At 43.5% G+C, this 21,344-nt stretch overlaps 1 protein-coding gene across 6 annotated transcripts in view; it reads left to right on the top strand.

Annotated features, from left to right (window-relative positions):
• The window catches only part of arvcfb (ARVCF delta catenin family member b), a 222,974-nt gene that overhangs the window by 121,752 nt on the left and 79,878 nt on the right, over window positions 1-21,344 (top strand). For 4 of the 6 annotated variants that reach the window (XM_056375564.1, XM_056375562.1, XM_056375561.1 and 1 more), the window contains exons 6-7: window positions 19,845-20,003; window positions 20,556-20,576. In XM_056375564.1, the coding sequence (XP_056231539.1) occupies window positions 19,845-20,003; window positions 20,556-20,576 (180 nt within the window). The remainder of the gene's footprint in view (window positions 1-19,844; window positions 20,004-20,555; window positions 20,577-21,344) is intronic. The other 2 variants (XM_056375565.1, XM_056375566.1) reach the window with 1 other exon arrangement.

The raw sequence follows: 21,344 nt of genomic DNA, 5'->3' as shown, positions 1-21,344 counted from the left end.
AGAAACGCAGCGGCTGTGAAAGAGGCTGAGTTTGAGAGAAGAGTCGCTCAGTTAACATCATCACATTTCTTTCAGTGTGCTCCACTCAGACTTGTATTTCCTTAAGGGCAGATAAAGCGGGAATCTTACTGTTTGTTACATTCAGTTTTAAAATATATTTATTGAGCTGTAACCCGATGGGTGCAAAGTGCTGGTGGACATAAGACCTAAGTTTATCTATAGACCTGTGATCGTGACCTTTAGTCCGACCCAGTCACAGCCGCAAGATTTTGGTGATTTGCAGTTGAAAAAGCGTCGTAGGTTAAAACGGACTGTAAATTTTTAGATGTCTATTTTACATTTAAAAAACCTGCTGAACAGCATTTAAAGACTACATTTCAACATGTAGTACATTTAAACATAGTAACAGAAATGCTTTTGTAGTTTTAAAACCAATCATCAATCAATCATCCTCAGTGAACTACGCTCTATCAGTGCAACAGGTCACAACATGAGAAATGATAATTCATAGATCAGTGTCTGTGCAGTAAACATTTCAGTGCAGGGGGTACTGATGATGATGTTATAAAGATTGACAGTGTATAGATTTTATTCTGAGCTGAGGATGAATCCATGATGTAAATACAAGTACATGTAACACATGCATAATGTAGAGATCTCTGTCTATGTCCTCACACTGGTGACTGATCATAAATGTGGTGACGTTAGAAAAGATAGGCCTCGGGTCACAAACTAATATCCAACTGGGATTTTGATCTTCTTCTCCCGACTCAAACTTCACTCTGATGTGCGCTTTGACATCGACTGTATGAATGAGGAAACAAAGCGATGTCTCACACAGCTTCTTCAGGCTCAGCAGGAGGGGAGGAGACAGAGAGAAAACCTGCCAGGGACCAGGTTAGTTTCAGGAGTGTTACTACAGTAACTTCTGGAGCAGGAAACTCAGAGTTTCTCTCATCTCAGGGTTCACACACTCAAGAGTTTTCACTAAACCTGCTCTCTGGAATACACCCAAGGTGTCTGCAGTGCTGAAGTAAAGTAGTCATGTGTCTGTGGTGTGATGCATTGCTGGGCAGTAAGGCAGTTTGGGCTTTGCTGTTGTCCCGAGAGGTTCGCTGACTCGCTTAATGGGTGCCGGTGATTCAAGACTTCCCAGACCAACTGATGCTCTCATCTCCTGTTAGCTTTTCTTTTCTCCGCTGGTGATTGGGACTAAGATTTTAAATGGACTCAGACCAGTGTTCTGCATTACTCATCATGTTCAAGTTCACATGTTGTGTTTTCAGTTTTAAGTCCTCCTATACAATTTCTTTCCCATTTTACTTTCTAGGTGTATATTTTTGTCATATATCAGTATATACAGAAAGTAGTAGTATTAAAAGCAGAATTTCAAAAGTGAACATGTGTTTTGTTTGTAGTAGTTAAAACAGGTTCTGTGCAATCTTTTATCAACTCTCAGCAGCTGTTACAGTTTCATTATCGAGTCGGTGGCGTGTTTGTTTTTTTGTAATGTTGTTTTGAAAGATATGGCTTTTGTTTGTGTTGCAGCTCAGAGTCAGCACACTGTGAGATGTTGTCTTTCCTGTGGGCATCAAATCTGGAAGAAATATTTCTCTGGGTTGTGTCGTTGAGGTTTTTTTTTAGTGTGGGGGTCTCTTGGCGTCTTATTACACGATGCAGGTTTTCATTTCCAGTGTGTAGAGGATCATTTGTGGGGGTGTTGCAGACAGCTTCTTCTTCACGTCCTTTAATCATAATGTGGAACAGGCTGTTCCCTGTTTGATACATTCCTCAGGTTTAGCCAAGGTCTTCAGATATCATCCTTCAGTCTTTGTTCACTGCATCACTGGCCTGAAAAAGTTGTTTTCATCATTTTGAGATATTGCCTAGTTCCTTCCTGAGGCCAGTGGACTAATGGGCTTTGGTCTGTGGAATCCACTCTAGTGTTTTCTCCCTCATTGGGCCATTTGCTGAGGCCCCAGTGGGGCAGACAACAATAGGCTTCATATGAAATATTCACCATGTCTGGGGCATTCCAGTGAGCAGTCGATCTGTTCGCAGCAGTTTAGTGGTTAGATAAAAATCTGCTCCAATTGAAGAGAAAAACAAAACCCCAATGCTTCCAGGGATCCCAAGTAAGATTGAGAGTTCATTTAGTTATTGGATGGTGCCTGCTGCTGTCTATATAACCACTCCTTGGCATGCGATGCTTATGGCCCTGTCTTGTCTCTCTTTGTCTCTGTCAGAATTTCCGCTGAAATGATGGTGCATCTGGAGTGCTGAATTAGAAGTGAAACAATTGTTACACGTGGTATTTATTTGCTTAAATTGCCAAGGCAGAGGGAGCGGGCTCACAGCTCCTCCAGTCTGAGTGAGAGGGGCGACGCTGCTTGGAGCTCAGGTGGATGCAGCCGGCGCAGCGTGCAGATGCTCCGAGTAATTGCAGTGAAATCTGGGGATGTCTCAGGTAGAGGAGATGGTGTGAGACCCTGTAGCATCTGACTTGTCTCTCTCTCCAAACTCAGCTGTCGGTCATGAACTCGTTCTGATTAAGGAACCGCCTGCTGATGCTGACAATAGATGTCAGGTGCTGAGCCTGACCCTCTTACACCTAGGTTTTAGACGTGAACTGACTTTTAAAGAAATCAGCTCGATGTCATGTCAAGATGCATATTTGATTTTGAAAGATTGGGCTTGGAAAAAAAATAAATAATTCCACGACAACAGTTCATTGTTTACTTGAAAGTTTTTGTTTCTCAGCAGGGTAGAAACCATCATCATAAAGACGGATTTTTGGTCGGTGGAAAAGAAACCTCCAAACTATCAATCTTTACAGTCATTGTGCTGGTTTGTAGCTAGTTGCATCATTTCTAAACACTGACATTGTCCCATCATGACTTTGCAGCAGTGAGGTTTGGATGATGCTGCGGGCTCATCCTCAATTGGCAAAACTTTCTTTTGTCATTTAGTCCACTGTGATTTATATTTGTATCTCCACCAACCGTCTCTCTGTCACCTCAAGGACACAGCATGTCAGTGTGCAGCGTCGTTTCCTGGACACTTTGCACTGTGTCACAGACCATCTTTGTATATGAAGTTCACATTCCTGCTGAAGCACAAAGGAAGAGGACAAAATGCTAAAGCCACAAAAGCACAGGATGTTAGCGCGTATTGTCGTTAATGCTGCTGGTGTCGGCCCGGCCCTCCAAGTCAGTTCCTACGCAGAGCTTTTGTAACCTCTGCAATCCCGTGTGAAAAGCTGACAAGGACCTTTTGAGAAACTTGCATATCTTGCTCCTTTCTAGCAGTGTAAAGCTGACAAAAAGCCCTGTGGTTATATTCCGTTTTCCCAGAGAAAGATTTGCTTTCGATTGTGCGCCTGCTTTTCTTTTTTGCCAAAGCTTGCTTCTTACAGCTCTTTCTCCTGCAGGATTATTGGAAAAGGCTGTCGCTGTCCAGTAAATTTTTTTTTGCACCCGCAAATAAAAGTACTGTGGCAGTGGTGTGTGTGTGTGTGTGTGTGTGTGTGTGTGTATGTGTGTGTGTGCCTCTGTTGTGATGTGCATGGCTGTGTGTGTTTGAGGGAAGAGAGAATCGCCCTGCTTGTTGGCTGCTGTTGACAGAAATATCTTGTGAGAGAAAACATTAGTGTGTTAGCCAATATATTCACACTTTTATTAAAAATTAGATTTTGGCCAGTCAGCCTTGTCCACCTCTGAAATGAAGGATGTTCCTCTGTGACCACAGCCAGTGAATTTTTTTATGATTATAATAATAGTGATAAAAACTAGTGTCTTATGAGGCTTATGTTTATTCCAGTGTGGCGTGATTTTACTCAGCGGCTTGAGGAGGCAGTGGCTGCAAACAAACCTTGAACTATTTCATGATTCTTGCTTTATTAGAAAATCTAGGGTCTGATTACGAATGCTGTTGGGAAAGATTTTGCAGCCTGTGCTCCTTGAACCATAAAAGACTTGAGTGTAATTGAGTCTTCGCAGGATCTAGATCTGGATCCAACATTGTCGTGAGTTATTTTTGGGCTCCACTTACATGCTGCAGAACTCGTTGCACAGCAGTGCACTCCCTTCTCTTTCCAAAGCCCCCCCCCCACCCGACAAAAGTTCTCCACAAACTCGGTCTGGCTGCAGTCATCTCACACCCTCCACTCTATTTTAAGCCTTCATACGGAGGCCCGCTCCCCCTTGAGTGGACCTCACTCTCTCTGTGTGGGCCAGAGCGTGGGCCTCTGCTCACCCAAGACATTCACACACACACACACACACACACACACACACACACACACACACACACACACACACACACACACACACACACACACACACGAAGCAGCTACTGCCAGCTGGTGCAAAGGTAATAGCAGAGGTAATGTCCCGAATGGTGCGGCCTCAGTAAACCTCTGCCCTGGCTATACACTCAAAGTCAGAGGAGGATGCTCATTAAAGTGTGCTCTCTAACAGGAGAGCTGACGTGTTTGTCAGGGCTGTCCCAGTGGGTCAGGACACAACACTGCGTGCCATGCTCTAAGGAGTTTACTGTCTTGTTTTCAATCTGTGAAGTTGGACGAAAGCAGGACGAACTTAGACTGTGTTTCTGGCAAAATTGCAGCTGCAGCAGTAGGACACTGATATATGTCTTCAGAACGTCACTGTGGATTATCTCTCTGGTATTTCCTTTTTTGTTCAGAAAACGTTCAGAATCATAATAATGAGAAAGCCAGTGTCGTATAGATTCTGCAGAGCTGTACCAGTCCCCCCCCCCCTTCATGGGTTTAGCCTGCCAGGGTGGGGTTGGATTCCACAGTGGGCAGACAGCAGGAAAACAACAAGCACCCGCGCTTCCTTCCCGTCTGCGTGCTGTTTTCCCAGTGACCACTGTGTTCATATCGCTGTGCCAGCAATACACCACTTTAAAATAAGATAAACAAGTACCTGAGGTTAACAACACTGTCTATCTACCCGCTCTGTGGACATTAGCCTGAGTTCTCACAGCTTATTGACATGGTATAATAACTGTTTCACATTCACAACAGTATTTTAAGTCTGTGCACTGCGGCTTTGGTCAGATGACATTGACCCACCCCTAATGTTAGGTGAAGGTCGTCATTTAGAAAATGATTTGAACTGGAAAGTACCCACATCACAAGGTTGTAAATGAATCTAATGTCTCCAACCACAAATACACTACAGTGGGCAACATGTTGTATCCTGGTTTCAGGTTTCATCAAGTCTGCTAAACAACCTTGGTCATCAACTCTGGAAAGTACCCGTATTTCTGTCACTTAATAGAGGAAGATGAGGCTAAACTAATTTAGAGTGGATGCATGGCATCAGAATTGTGTGTAATCAGATGGCTGGCTCGCAGCGGACATCCTCTGTCTGACAGAGACAAAAACACACAAGCTCCTCAGTGTTCCTGATAATCACAGCTGTAGACAGGGAGGCGCAGCGGCTCAATCAGCTGCTGCTGCAGTCTCTTCTTCAGCTTATGGACTAGCCTGAAGCACCACTCGCTGAAGTGTGCCATGATGACTGTTGTTCTTTGCATAATTGCGATTACATTACCCGTGGTCCCCGGGGTTAAAATAGTTGTGGTGTGGATCTCTCACAAAGTGGACTGCTGGGATCCCTAAAGGTCCTTGAGGAGGCTCTAAGGGTCCCCAGCAAAATGAGCAGTAGCTTAATGTTTTCATTGCTCACTCTTAATTAACCACAGTGTAAGTTTGTGTAAGTGTGACTATTATAATCACGTGTTTCGTCCCCTAATGGGCAGCGTACCAACTTCTGCAAACTGGTGTGACACAGAATGAGGCAGTGAGGGTCAGTAACACGATGATCTCTGAGAACTCCTCATGCATAATGTATGTTAGCACAGTACAAGTTTGTGGTTCTAATATGGACTTCAGCCACCTTTAGTTCAATCTACTGTACGTCACACATCTGTAGAGCTTTAACGATTAGTCAATGAAAATAGCATGAATTGGCAACTATCTTAGTAACTGATTAATAACTTGAGTCATTTTTTAAGCAAAAAAAGTCATAACATTTCCTGGTCCCAGCTCCCCACATGTGATGAGCCACTGCTTTTCTTAGTGAATTGAATATCTTTGGGTTTTGGACTGTTGGTCAGACAAAACAAGAGGCACTCTTTACTAGTTTTTGTTGTTTTAAACAAAATAATCAATTAATTATAGGCAATAAATCAATGAATCAAGAATGTAATAGAGAAAGTAATCAACAGATTCAACGATGATAAAAATAATCAGAAACATGATCCTTTACCCGTTTCCTCTGCTTCATCTCCTGCAGATCGCTTTGACACCTAAATGTTATCTGAGTGGAGAAATGTTCAGAAAATATCCCTTAGGGATCATTCTGCTCAGCTACAACCTGGATGTTATTTTCATAGGTTTGGACATGGTTTCTATCGTTGTCAGCAAGATTATCTGAACTGCTTTATTTGAAGGTAAGACTGAGAGTTACTGCCTCTGAAATGTTGGTGATAGTCCCTGATCGCACATGAACACAGTGTGTGTGCACAACTGCACAGTACGGTCGGTCCAAGTTGATCCAATGATCCAATGTCTGTAAATTATAATAGATGTTTATGGACAGTTTGAGTGATGATTTTGCCATTGGCCTCCATTTCAAGTTTTTGTCCAGATAAGTTTGGCTGCGTTGAAGTTTGACTGCTTGTGTTTCCTGCCCTGTGAGTGAGTGCAATGCTATTACTAATAATATGAATAATGGGCAAAAGTGCAAAAATAATGCCTGACCTTAGTTGTAAAAAACAGAATTACTCTTTGATATAAATTCATAGTGTGGGTAGGGAAGGGTGATATCTAGAGGCTAAGTGAATGACTCTGTAGAGCTGTGTGGGTTTAGGATTAGAAGCAGCTCTGGCTGATCTCCCAGAGGACTCTGAAGGGTTGGGCTGAGATTTCCTTCCTGTAAGGAGTAATGTCTTCACCAGGGTTTGGATGATATCTGTCATCCAAACTACCCTGACCTATCTCCTAATAGGACAGTTTGGAGTCTGTGAGTTGTCATCACTCCTCTTCCAGCTACCGGCTCTTTTGGTCCAAGATCCTGTTTACTGGATACCTAAATCTTCAGAAGTCAGCATTTCCTGTTGCACAGAACAGCAGCAGCTGATGTGGGAGGAAAGGGAGGTGGGGGGGGGGGGGGGGGGGGGGGGGGTAGTGTGTGTTTCATTATGGGGGGGAGATGGATAGAGATGTTTGTGTGTGTGTGTTTGCTTGATTAAAGGCTGAGCGGGGGGTTAGCAGACAGATGCTAGGCCTGCAGCTGGCTGGCTGAGTGGGAGGGGAGCTACATTGAAAAGCAGGGGTGCCAGCAAAGTGGGGCTTAGCCAGACACTGAGAGGAGATAATCCATATTTCATCTGCATCCTCCTCTTCCTCCCAACCACCTGCAGAGCAACACAACACAGACCCAGAGCATGAATAGTGCATGACACAGAAATACAATTTAACAAGTGCTAATGCTTGAGTGGAAGAAAGAGATGCCCCCTCATATCTAATGTCACAGTTTTGGAATGACTCTATTAAATAGTGAGATTCAACTTAGCTGTACCCACCCAACCATAAAAACAAACAAACAACGTCCACCCCCACCAACCCAGTCGCCCATCCTTCTTATGCAGCAGTGCAGCAGTTTTCAGTTTGGATCCAGCCAAAAGGTTTTACTCTGCATTCATAACATATACTCTCTGGAGTGCTCTCCTGATCATTCCAAATGCGTTTTCCTGATATTTTTTAATTCATTCGACAAATGTTTGGAGTGAAAACCAAACTTCTTAGTGAATGAGCCACAGCTTTAAAGATGTTATTTATTTTCATGCCGTGGCTCCTGCCGAAAATGTGCTCTCTGCTAATTTAGCATGCAAAACAAAAAAGGCACAGTACCAAAACTATATTTCAGATATCTGCCTCGTTTTAAATATTCATGATCAGCTCGCAGCTTTGAAAGTGAGCTTAAAAGACTCTCTTGCTCTCCCAGCCTCACACACACACACACACACACACACACACAGACAGGCACACAGCACCAGAGTGAGGGCCGTGTCTATTGTCTCTCTGCATTTTTATCCCCTACTCAATATTCAGAGGAAATCAGGTAGACTTGTTTCCATTAGCTTGTAAATGAGCTGTTGTTTTTTTTTTTTTGTGGTGCTGTTAATCTCTGATTAAAAATCTTAACTGCAACACAATTTCATCTGTAGCAAACCAATACAAATCCTGTTCAGATCCAATTTAGCCAGTTTTACCTCCAGTGGAATTCGTAATGTGCAGATACGGTGGCCTTGTCTTTCTCTCCCTCTCCCTCACATTTATTGCTGTTATGAGCCTCGTCATGAAAAATGCTTTGTGCAGACTCAGACTCATTGTTTTTCACTTCCAATGTTGCGAGATGAGAGGGAGCTCTGTCTTTGTTTTGGAGTGATGTAGAGGGCATGGTGTGTGTGTGTGTGTGTGTGTGTGTGTGTGTACTCCAGTTGACCCACAGATTTCAAATCTGTGGTTGTATTAACAGTCAGCTCTGGCTCCAACCTGCTCAAACTCTGAGGGACTGTGTTTGTGCAGAGGACTTCAGCCCTCAGTCACTATCTAACTGATCTGACTGTCTGATGGTGGGAAGTGTTTTTAATATATAATTATATCATGAAATTATAATAATGACCGTATTTATACACAGATTAAGACTGAGGCTACATCCACACTAATTTCCATCCAGACGATGGTTGTAGCTCTTTACCAGAAATGATCTCCGTCTGCACTAACACACATGACCGTTCACTGGGCATGCGCGTGGCAGTGTAAACAGGAAGCAGATTGCCTACTCTGCAGTTGGTTGGTTGAAGAAAATACTGTGAACGAGGAAGAACAAAGGCAGTCTTGGTGTTAAAATGCAGAATTTAACTGCACAATAGCTGCTAGCAAAGACAACAAGGTCAGTAACACTTGTAATTAGCAATCACCACAGGTAGTTGTGACTGATGAGAACCAATCAGGAGGCGTACGTGGGTGTCTCCGTCATCATTTACAAAGGTGTCCGTGGAGTTTTCAAACTAAAACGGGGTCAGCAGAGTTTCTACAAGTCTCCAACAGTCCGGAGTGGCGTGGACCGCAGGCGTAAACATCATCAGCAAAAGAGATGCATTTTAAAACTAAAATGTATTGGTGTGGATGTAACTTGATACCAGTGATGAAACAATAAGTATCTTAATTAACCAATCACTCTCCAAAAATTTTGGTCATTTGATGATTTGTTAAATTCATTCATCAAACAAAATGCCAGATGTTCACTGTTTCCAGCCTCCGAAATGTGGATTTCTTTCTAATTTTCTTTCATTTATATCATTGTTAATTGTTTATCTGTGGCTTTCTGGGGAATTTATGATATTTGGACATTTTTTACAGAGTTTAATTTATATGAAATTGTTGTTTGGCTGATCAATATTGTATCTTAATATGATTAGTATTATTTAGTGTACTAGTCTCTATCAAGCTTTGATGCTAAAATGTCTGTGTATTGGTCTTCAGAAGTCTGACAGGCTGATTAAAGCACAAACAAGCGAATGCTCCTGTAATAAATCAGTCAGTTTTGTGTCAGTTAAATGATCTATCTGAAGATTTGTCTTGTCCACATGGAAGCACTCAGAGTAAGAGGGAAATGTATTAACCTGATGCTCCTATACACACCTACTCAAGTGCTCCCACACATACACACACATGCACTGCACAAGGCCCTCTGAGCAGAGCAGCGCAGAGTAGATGTAATATTGCATTTCTTTTCATCTGACACTGAGAACAATAAATAAAGAAACTGGGCCATAGCTCAAGCCCCCTGATAGATTTATCCAACTGCACAATGGCTCCTTTATGGGAGACATATACATCCGGCTTCACCTTATCTCACGAACCATTGAAGGTTAGCAGTAAATTGGAAGGGATTTCTCCATCGGCCAGTTCTTGCGCCTTGTCCTCCGCCTCTGGCTCTGACGCCTTGACATTGCCCGCAAAATGAGCCCAATCTTTTACCAGGCGGTTGGCACAAGGCCGTAAAAGTGTCCCCAGAGGGGGGTTAATCACGTCTGACTGAGTACATATTTGAAAAGCATTTCGCAGTTATTGTGATGGAGTGCGTTAGCTCTGCGAGGTGTTATCTATGTGTGCAGTGACAGTTTTCCAGAGCACACTTTCAGTGGTGTCCGAGGTGCCTCGGGGCCCTGGGGCTCCTTCAGTAGGTTATGGGGGTTTCTTGTCAAGATGAGGAGTAGTTTAATTTGGTCCAAAATGTTCTAACTAGAGAATTCATTAGGGCGAATGCAGTCACAGGTTTCAGTCTCACTTCTGTTACCTCTCCTGAGGGGCTAGATAGACATTTGTAGAGTTTGGAAGTAAAAGCACAAATTTTGCCAAACAAGTTCATCGGGTCTGTTTTGAATTCACGACATAAAACAGTTTGAGAACTCTTAGCATTTCCTGAGAAATATGGCTCTGTTGTGATGACATCCTGCTTCTTGTAGAGAATCCCCTACACACTCCTCCACTGAAGTCCCACAGGAGGACATTTAGTATCTTTCCTAAAACAGTGCGAGTACCCTGCTAAGCCTGTTAGTAGTCCTCCATTATAACTGCCGCAGGCTTTACTGTTTTCTACACAAGAGAGACAGAAAGAAAGCCAGAGATGGTGGGAGGGAGGAAGGGGGGGGGGTAAATTTCTGCTAAATAGGAGACCCTGCGGCTCCACATGCAGACAGTTTTTTGGAGAAAGGGTGTCGGGGGGACAATAAGTGTTGCACTGGTTGCCTGACAGGAAGTGGAACATATGTCCCCTTTCCAACTCCCTAAATCTCCAGTAGACCTCACATGAACTGAGCTTCTGGCAGAGCCTGTCCCTCAGCCTCCTCCACACACTGCAATCCAGCCCTCCAATCACCGGTCCACTGCCGACAGAGTCATGCTGACAGCGATCCAGAGGCCGAGGGGAGGGGCACTTGCAAACAACCCACCCACCCTCCGGGAACCCAGCGTTACGCCATCACGGTAAACCCACCACCGCCCCACACCCCGCCCACCACCCGTCGACCGCAGCCAGTTACCGCTAATCTGCCTCTACAGCGATGAATTCTTCTTTTTCTCTTCTCTCTCATGGCCGCACCCGCTGTCCAAATAATCAAACCCCGGGCCGTGAAGCCGACCCCCCTCCAAGGCTCATAGTTTTAGTTTTACTCTACAGGCTCCGAGTGGTTTCTCCTCCTTTTGTTTTTTATTTATCCGCCTCTCCCTCTCCCTCTCTCTTAGGCTACTTACTGAAAATCTGCACAACTTATTTATCCTGCTGCTCGAGTTGCTTATTGCTACCATGAATTCATTGTTGAGAGTGACTTTCTGCGTGTTTGACACCTAATTTGACTTCAGGCCTTGAATTGTGAGGAAAACACATGTGGTATGTGACTCCATGTTTGTATGTATGGCGTATAATTGATGTCGTATGTAAGAAATTACCCAAGGTTTTCAAAACATCTGCTGGCCAAATTTGAATGAGGATATCAGTCTTTGCAGAGATTAAGGTGGTGTCGAGTGTTGCCGAGGGGTCGACATGGGGTTTCCATTTGTCGCTAGATAGTCGTTTGCAGTGGGAGAATGTATTCGTGATGGCCAGTCAGGAAGCAATCAAGCTTTAGCTGCAGGGTTTTGTTTTTTTTCTTTTGGACTGTTGTTTTGAGACTTGGAGTTGGCCTCTGTCTTTGAGGGTTTGAGCCTGTCAAGCGGTTTGGCTAACTCGATTTTTGTCCTGTCTCTAGGCGCTAAGGAACAAAAGGGCACGTAGACAGAAGGTGGCGTGAGGGGGGAAGTAGACCGGGGCTTCTGGGAAGAGGTAGAAAAAGCAGGACTAGGGTGGGAAATGATGGAGGCGTCTGAAACCAGGAGGCCAAGCGTGAAAGAGATGAGAGAGGCAGAGAAGGCCAGATTTGGCCCAGGATCAGTCACCAGAGACGGAGAGATTAAGGTCCCATCATTCCCAGCTGCATCATCAGGACTTTGTCCCTCTCCCCTCAAGTTACTTGTGTTTGCTTATGTGTGCTTTACCCCTTAACACTGTTGACCGGGAGGATATTTTAGAATTGAAGCATGCACAAATACACAAAGATCACCACCACACACACCCATCACCAGGTCAGTTGGACTCCAAATCATTCCGGAGAGTTGGGATGTTTGCCCCGGGTGTAACCGAGATGAGGTCTGCCTGGCTGGCCTCGGATGTGACTGAATGCCCCCCCCCCCTTCTCCTTCTCTACCCTGGGAGAGCATGCTGCTTTGGGCCTTTGCCATGCATTGTCAGCCTCTCTAGTTCCCCTTCCTCTACTTGACTTCCCTTCTGCCTCTGCTTCATCCCACAAACAAGCCTTGTTTTGGCTGGATGTTTGGATCACATGGCCACATTTCACAGTTGTTGTTTTTTTTTTTTTTTACGGGCAACCCAAGTGCACTACGCTCTCACACGCTTCCTCGCTCTCTGCTGAGCTTCATCATGTGATTCTTCGCTGTGCAGAGCCGCCGAGAGGGCAGGTGGTAGAAACAGAAGGGCCTGATGGAAAATTGGACGACCCAAGGTTAGCCAGGCGATCTTTGCTGGAGGATTAATTGTGTAAGAGCCATGTAATGATTGCTGGCATGACTCTGCAGTGAAATCCTGTTAGTCACTGCACAGGGGTCAGGCTAAGACTGAGCGTGTCGTGTATGTGTGTATCAGGAAGGAAGGTGACTCTGATCACGACGGTATGCGTGACCAGGTGGGGATCTGACAGGTTCTGTTGTCTCAGCCGCAGTAACCGCCGCCTCCCTCCCACTGTGTTCCGTCTCAGACCTACAGATCTAATTTCTCCTCACTGTGGTTGCGTAGGAGTGAGTGGGAAATGTTGTCCTCATGTACACCTGTAATAGCTGACAAAAGGAAACACGGTGCTATTCATAGAAACCATCCCTTACGGATTATTAGCTCTCTTTCATTGTCTCTCTTGACTTCTCAACTGGTTTTAAAAGTTAAGCTCAATTAAAAGATATTTTATAAATGCTGGTATGTGCAACCTAGAGACTGGTGCTAGTTATTACTTCACTTTATATGAGGCTGAAAGACATGTTTGTATTCCACAAGCAAAGGTATTGAAAAACGCACTATTGATATTGATACAGAAATTAGGCATCATATTGGAACTTTGGAAGAATTTGAAAATGCTGTCAATGAAATACCAGAGTTTTACTACCAATGTTCTAGAAATATATGATTAAGTTTTTCTTCTTTATCTTTCTGTGACAGTGTAGACACAGACAGGAAACATGGGGAAGCGAGAAAGGGGTAGGAATTAGAACTAAGGTCCCCTGTTGGGATCGACTGAGGACGTCGTGGTTGTACAGCGTGCATCTTGACCACTGGGCTGCTAGGATCACTCTTTTTGTCAATTTATGGAGCTATTTGTAAGTTTCACTATTGCTACAGAGCCAGCGTTAGCATTAACAGCTGTTTACTTACCGGTGTAGAAGAGACGTTGCGAGTTCGGCATCAAATTTGATTCCTTCACTCACTCAAGAGCTGTCAGCAGTGGTGGAAAGCAACGCCAATGCATGCTAATGTCTCGTCACTTTCTGAAAGCGACTCAGTGTGGCCTCCAGTCTGGCCTGGACATGTAGCGCTGCTCAGAGGGAGTATTATAACCTCTTGTATTATAAAGACAAAGATGGCTGAACCTCTTGTCAAGCGACAATCGCCGACCCCTGCTCCCGGCAAGAAACCACATTCAGCGGCAGAGAAAACTTACGAATAGCCACTTTAATATAATGACAGAATTAACTTGCTCAGTGTGTCAGTATCTAACGTTTGAAAAGTTTTCTGATGGACAGAAGTTCAGAAAATATAAATTATTCCTCCACATTACTCTTTTAGTATTAACACTATCACTGCAACATCAGTAAAATCCATGTGCTATCTAAACCATACACCTTGGACGCTTCCTGCAGTGATGACTCATTCTCTTAACTCCAACTGAAGTTTTCTTGTTGTGATTCTGTCCGAGGGGAAGGAAAGCCCCTTATCAGCGTACGCTCTGTCCTTTTCCATCATTTTACTCTATCTCTCCATCCTCAGACAACATCCGAGCAGTTTATTGAACACAGATGATGAATGGGTGTGGATTGATGGGAGATAACAGGCCTGATGCTAATTGACACCGCTGTATCACTTCATCTCTCGCTTTTGTATTCCACTTACTCCTCCTTCTTTGCTTTTCAGAGCACAGCGATCCATTACAGTCGAGATTAGTCGCTTTTAAGGAGCTGTGTGTCCCTGCATGATCTATTGTAATGAAATATAATCCACGGGAGATTGCTTTAGGACTCTCATCAAGGGCATTGTTTTTTGGAGGCATTGATCGTGTTGGACATTGCTAAGAGCTCGAGTTCTTAAGTCTCTTTCCTGGTCAGACATACACAATGCTTTCCTGTAGTTCCCTGTAATGTAGCAAACAGGGTTATGAAATCTTCTTTCCTTTGTACGAGCACACTCCAAGCCTAATCCATTCAGGAGTCAGCCTGTGTGGAGGCACTGATCAGGAAGATGAGGTTTCATTATCCACCAAACTCTCTTCATGATACTGCCAGTCAAAGCTGAATAAAGTGCAGGTTGCACAAATCCTCCGGCCTCCTTCAGAGTCAAATCCCTGTCTGTTCAACACCACAGCCTCTCTGCTATCACTGGACGAACAGCGGAGATTTAACAGGCAAAGCTCTCGCAAGCCTTCATCAGAAGTTGGGTCCAGCTCTTGGCAAGGCTTTTTAGGCTAGGCAGCAAGAGAAACATTCTTGTTGCTTTGTTATTTACTTGGGCTCAGGAACGCTAAGGTGTATTGGCTTGCCTGGGTTTATAAAATCTTGCGTTTTGATTCTTTACCAGGTATTCTTAATATGTTTTGATCCTCTTTATCAAGGTTTGACTCTTGCTGACACATGCTTTCACATTTTCATGGCATTCTGGTCAATACATCCACAGTTGTTCCCGGGAACAGGTGCACTGAAGTGCTCTGCTCAATGAATCCTGGCGTCGTTTTTAGCTGAGAGGGACTTTTCCCTTGTTTCTCTGATCCAGCTGATTGGAGAATTTTACTCTGCAACCATCAGATCATAAGCTCCTTCATCCAACTTAGAGGTTACCACTATTCTACCGGCTAATACAAACCATTACCACAAGATCTGCATGTGCAAACTTCCTCCCCCTCCCTTATCACATTCTCTGCCGTACCCTCCTGCCACTTTATCATTCATCGCTCTGAAATCAGCCATTAACCCACTGTGCTCCACTTCTCCTGCCCTTGACTAAAGGATATGCTTTCCTGAGTCTCCTCGACTCCTCGAATCAGCCTCGTATTCCCCCCGGACTGGCAAACAGCCCTGCTAGCTCATGGCCAGACGGCTTTTAATCATTTATTTAGGGGGCTGTAACGTCAAGTTCAACTCCACACTCTCACTTAGTGCACGCAGAGACGAGAGGGAGAGAGCGGCGGAAAGTGAACGAGAGGCACCGCATTAAGTTTGGATCAAGAAGCCAGTTTGTCAGCGAGCCTCCGAGGATCCCTCCCTCCTCTCTGTCCAATGCTTCGCCAAGTGCTACGTTAAACAAGTGTAGGCTGTTGCTGCTGTTATTTTATATTCCTGTTTGGACGACGGTGTCATGTCTGGGTTCACCCAATGAGACTTCAAAGGAATGAAACGTCATAGGAATGCAGTTAATTTGTCCAGATTTCATTCGCAGAGAGCCGAGGAGGTAAACAGTATCTGTACTGAAGAGGAACGGATAAATCATGCCACACGTGCAATTAGAAGCACATGGACACACACACACACACACACACACACACGGCTTAATTCTCTTAATTCAATGCCGAGGAGAGATGCGTCTTTGTGTTTCAATGGAAGAATGCTATCTGCAGCAGTATGACAGGGTGGAGCAGGGCTGCATGTTTCATGTGGTGTAAAAGTGTGCTGTAAAAACAAAACAGAACAACTTAAGAAGCAGCTGTATTATCTGTCAAGTCGCAACAGGTGGCCAATGAGTGACCAGAGACCTGGAACGACCTCGCACATTCTGACTTTATATTTTCAGTGGACCTTGCATTTCTGTGAACTCGTTTTCTCCCTTGGCATTGTAAACATTGGACATTTTAAATGGATGCTGTACAAACTCACAGACTCGTCTAAATAAGGTGTACACAGAGTCACAAAGGTAACTCACATAAATAATCGAACAGAACAAGGTTGTTGATTGGAGACAAATAATGAGCACTGACCTTTTCTGAATACCATTATAAGGCCCTTTGCTGCAGAGTCGTGTTGTTTAGCCTGAGGTCAGTGGTAAAGAATATCTTTTCCTCAGCTCAGCAACGGTTGTGTGTAAATAAATGCGCCTCTTTCTATGCAGCAGATAGTCTTCCCAGTCATTAACCCCAATAATGGGACTTTCTCCAAGTGTAATGACCTAACTCAGCTCAGTTCAGAGGGCTAATTGACTCTAAGTTAGTGGATAGAGTGCGGCAGGTAAATAGAGAATGTTTTCATTTTCTTTGTGCTGCTGAAGGAGATGAGGCACACATACAAAAACAAGAGCCCAGGTCTTTTTTCCCAGCAGGAACATGGAGAGGCTGGAGAGTCGTGGGATTAGGGGGAAATATCCTCAGCATAAAAAGTGCAAACTTTTGACTGATCAGCAAGAAGGACTGGAGATCAATGAGGACTGTGAGGAGCTTTGAAGCCTGAGAGGAGCCGGCCAATCAATGGAGAATTGTTCAGTCGTTAGTGTCTTCAAAGATGTGAAGAAAACAAGCAAGTCTAAGGCGCCACTTGTAGTGTTTCAAGAAAACACAGTGGAGACTAAAAAAAACTTTTGCTCCTCGCTGTCTCCTCGGCCCTCACTCTGTGTCATGCTGCAGCTGGGTGTGATTGGTCAGACAAAAATTGTTTTTGTGGATAAGGGGCACCTCACATTTTTCTATGTGAAGTGAATTTGCAAATAGTTAAAAATGATGAGGTTAACAGAGGTTAATAGTTAAAATAATGTTTTTCATTGTCTCTTTTATCTTTTGATTAAGATTAAAAGGGGTCATTTAAAGTCAATTTAAAGTAAAAAATTTGCATTTTACACATAAATTTGGTTGTTGTTTTGTCATATCTATGAATAAAATGACATGTCCTCTAGACAGGTAAAGAAACAGTAAGTGCACACAATAAAAGTGATGTCAAACAACCTGAAAAAAATATGTATGGTCATACTTATGGTATGGTTCTACAACTCCCTGTTTCTCTTTTCCCAATACACTGTTCTGTTCCCGCTGTGTCCCTCTCCGCCCTCTCCATTACCTTTGATTTCCTCTCCCTTGCTTGGCTCCATGGTCTTTTGGTTATCAGTGATTGCCTCATATGCTTTCCTTCCTCTCTCCATCACGAGAGCTGTAATTTTGTCACACTCATGCACAGCGGTGGGCCATGCCAAGGCGTTGCACCTCCGACCACTGACTTCATATCGTTTCACATCAGCAGGAAATGCAGCGAGAAACACATTTTTCTCATGCATTCATGCAGGGTCAGGTGGGGTACGGGGGACTATATACTCACTTTCATCCTTAGCCCATGGACACGTTTTCTTCAAATTCATGGTCTCCCAATGAAATATGAATCAAAAACAGTCCTCCAGGCTTCTGCTTGCCTTGAAAGAAGCTTTAACTCAATTTGAAGTCTCAAGAGGTGAAGAGTTGCTAGCTACCCTGCATTGCAGTGTTTGGATATAATATTAGGGCCAAATAAATCATGGACTGTCAGGACTAGAAACAAAAAAATCTATATTTATATATTATATATATATTTATAGTTTCCTGCTTGTATACTATATGGGTGCTGTCAAGAGCGCGTGTGCTTACAGATGCATTATTTTCAGGGCTGTTTTTAAGCTTTGCTCTGTGGAACATAGTCATGTTATGGAGCAAGGCGAGAGGAAGTAAGGCTGTGGGGATCAGGGCGGTGCTGGAGGGGTTTATATATTGTGTCCCACTTTTACTCCAGAGAGCTCGGTTTCTTGGACCATAAACAAGATTTTCCCCTACCTTAACAAGTTGTGCTCTTGCCCACTGTCACAGATTTTCTACAACCTTTTTTAAGTTTTAGTTGCCGAACCTTAACCATTTGCAAGAACGGCCCAATATCCACTGTTCTGTCTGAGAGGATTGTCTAAACGCAACCTCAGGAGATGCTGGGATGATGAGCACCTGAGTGGCTCTGACAGTACCTGGACTGGGAGTACCAATACTGCTTTTTTCTATATTTAACATTTCTTTTTGAAAAGTTGGACAATGTGCATGAAAATCTGCTTGACCTGTACAAAACTAATGTAAATATCTACTTGGATGAATTGCATATTTTTGACAAAATGAATCATTTTTTGGCTGGACTGCAACAGAGGGGCCAGCCCTGTGAATACAAATGTCTTTGACTGACTGACTGACTGACTTACTGACCGCCTGTGTTGGAGTGCTGGAGTTTCCCCATTTGCTGTTGCCCTTTCAAAATGAATTGGCACAGGCAGTTTGTATTAGGGGCTCGTTTACAGCCTGCAGTGTTGCCAACTTACTGCATTTGTCGCTAAATTTAGAGACTTTTTTCAAAACAGCTTCCTAGTGACAAATCTAGTGGCTTTTTGGACAAATGTCTTTTGGCACACATCTCTCTGTGTCTGCTCTGTTCAGTGAGTGGCAGAGAGGCGGAGCTGCAGTTTGTTACCCAGACAGAGATTGTGCGCTGTGTGAAAGACAAAACAAGAAAGATATTCTGCCACTCTAAATTTCTGTCTGAGTGAACATTTTACAGTAAATATATCTGACATCACAGCACAGCCTTTTGTCTTTAACTTTTGTGTTTGGTGATTTTGTCAGACTATGTTGTTATAAAATCAGGACTTTAGCAGCAAAGCGGCAGCTTGGCAGTTAACATGTAGTCGTAATGAACCATGTTTCTGTCTCTATTTCAAACCTTTTCTATTATCTGACAGAAGAAACAGAAAAAAATGGAAATGAAAACAGCTTCATTGGGAACTCAGCTGTAAAATACTGTACATGTGACCACAGAGAAACAGCTGACTCTAGGATGAATGCAAATAGGACAGGATGTCAGTTGTTAAAAGCGTTCCCACAGTTCTACAGATTTCAACTATGTCCCCAATGTTGCACTTTGCCACATGCTGTCCAGCCATATACTAGGTTTTGACTTCGTCTTGTTATACTGTATATGTGTATGGTAAACAATGTATAATAGTGATGTATTTTCTAAATATTGTCACTAGTCATATAGGAGCCATTATTATTTTTGCAGTTATTTTCATGCCCCTTTTTATATTAGAAACACTGCATTCATCTCAGTATATTTTAGTGCAGTTATTTTCCACACTTTATTATTCATGTTCTGTGTTTCACACGTTCTATCCCTCAAGCTGATGCTCAAGTGTCTCATTGCAAATTATGGGTGGCATTATATTTAATACCCTTCGTTTGCAACGTCTTATTCATGCTCTATTTTTCTCTGCTGGATTCTAATATCATTTGTTGCTGCAGTGGCCCAATTAAAGTTTCATCTTGTCATATATCTAATGGAAGATTACCTGGAAATTGTGCTTTTCTTTTCCTACCTGTCTTAACAATTGAATGTGAAAATCAAGCCAATAGTAAATCCTGTTTGTATAACTTTATTTCCCCTCTTATCTGTGCAGGAGCAGAGCCCCAGTAACGCCACATCCCTGGCCATGATGCAGGAGCCACAGGAGGTGGTGGAGGAGACGGTCACCATAGAGGAAGACCCTGGCACCCCCACCTCCCACGTCTCAGTGGTCACCTCTGATGACGGCACCACACGGCGCACAGAAACCAAGGTAAGAGGCAGAGGTGCACTCAGCGTAGTGCAGTGCATAGACAGACTGATACAGTAAAGTGAGTGACAGAAAAGTGATGAATACATGCCAGAAAAAAGAGTACATACGTACATAGAGCTGTGTTCATATTACACTGATGTTAGACAATGTTAACCGTTAAAAAATGTCAGGTAGAACTGATGGTCCATATGTTAACATACTGTACAGAACTGATATTTCCCCTGTAGTGTTGTCGTTGTGGCACAGAGATCCCAATGAGCTCTTAGCTGCAAAAGTCCTTTTGATCCATTTCAATATTGCTTTGAATGATGCTTATAGATCACTGCTTCCAAACTGCACAGTACCGCACCTGCACTCCCAGACTTCCATCCTTAAGAACTCTAAATCCCATAATCCTACAGCCCAAAGTGGTTTCATCTCCCTCTCATGGCTTTATTTATTTGATTGTTGTGTTATTATGAGCCGTCTCCCCTGGTGTTCTCCTGGTTTTGTGCTTCTTAAAAACGCCTTTGTTGATTCGTCCTCTGCTATGTTCTGCTGTTTTTCTGTAAGGATTTGTCAACTAACGTGAAGGTGAGTGGACTTTTATACCACTATGGCTTCTCCCACCACGCCACCATTTTATATGTGTGCCCATAGAGGCTACAGCAGCAGTGTGCTACACAGTCTGCTTCATCACAAGCCCAATAATGCTCCAGTCTGTAATTTAAAGTATTTAAAGTCACCGCTTGCTGCTTCCACCTCCTGGGATGAGAGTCATTCTCTACTTTCTCATTTCTTCTGCATGGTCTTTTCTTTCTGTCTCTCTTTTTTTCATTCTCTCCTGGAAATTTTATCTTTCAACATCCCTCATTAACGTTATTGGAGGTGCAAAATAGCACTGCTCAGCACCAATAACACATTTTACATCCCCCCAGGAGTGTTATGATATGAGATAGTGTCTTTAATCGTAGCGTAATTTAACAATTAAATCATGAAGCTACACTATTAATCGCTGTCACAGGAAATACAATGTCAGAGACTTTGAAAAAAGTTAGCTTTTATTGCTGTAGCTTTGTGTTGTTTGGTTCTTTGTTTTAAACGGAAACCAGAATCACCACAGTCATCTTTACACATGTACAGCAGCACTCTCATTCATCACTCTTTGTCCCTTTTAAAAAATCCAGCAAGTCTACACCATCTGAGAGGTGAGGTGTGGGGGTTGGAAACTCTTCCTTTGCCTCTGCATTTGGAGACATAACCTCAATGATAACCTTATATTGCAACATCTTGCTGGGGATTCGAATGTAAACGTGGCTATAGTACAGTCGGCTGCTGCTGGATTGGAGAGCGCTGTGTGGA

Source organism: Seriola aureovittata, chromosome 5, assembly GCF_021018895.1.
Source record: "Seriola aureovittata isolate HTS-2021-v1 ecotype China chromosome 5, ASM2101889v1, whole genome shotgun sequence".
Taxonomy (NCBI): Eukaryota; Metazoa; Chordata; class Actinopteri; order Carangiformes; family Carangidae; genus Seriola; species Seriola aureovittata.
The sequence above is the reverse complement of the archived record's forward strand: the minus strand, read 5'-3'. Positions and strand labels throughout refer to the sequence as shown.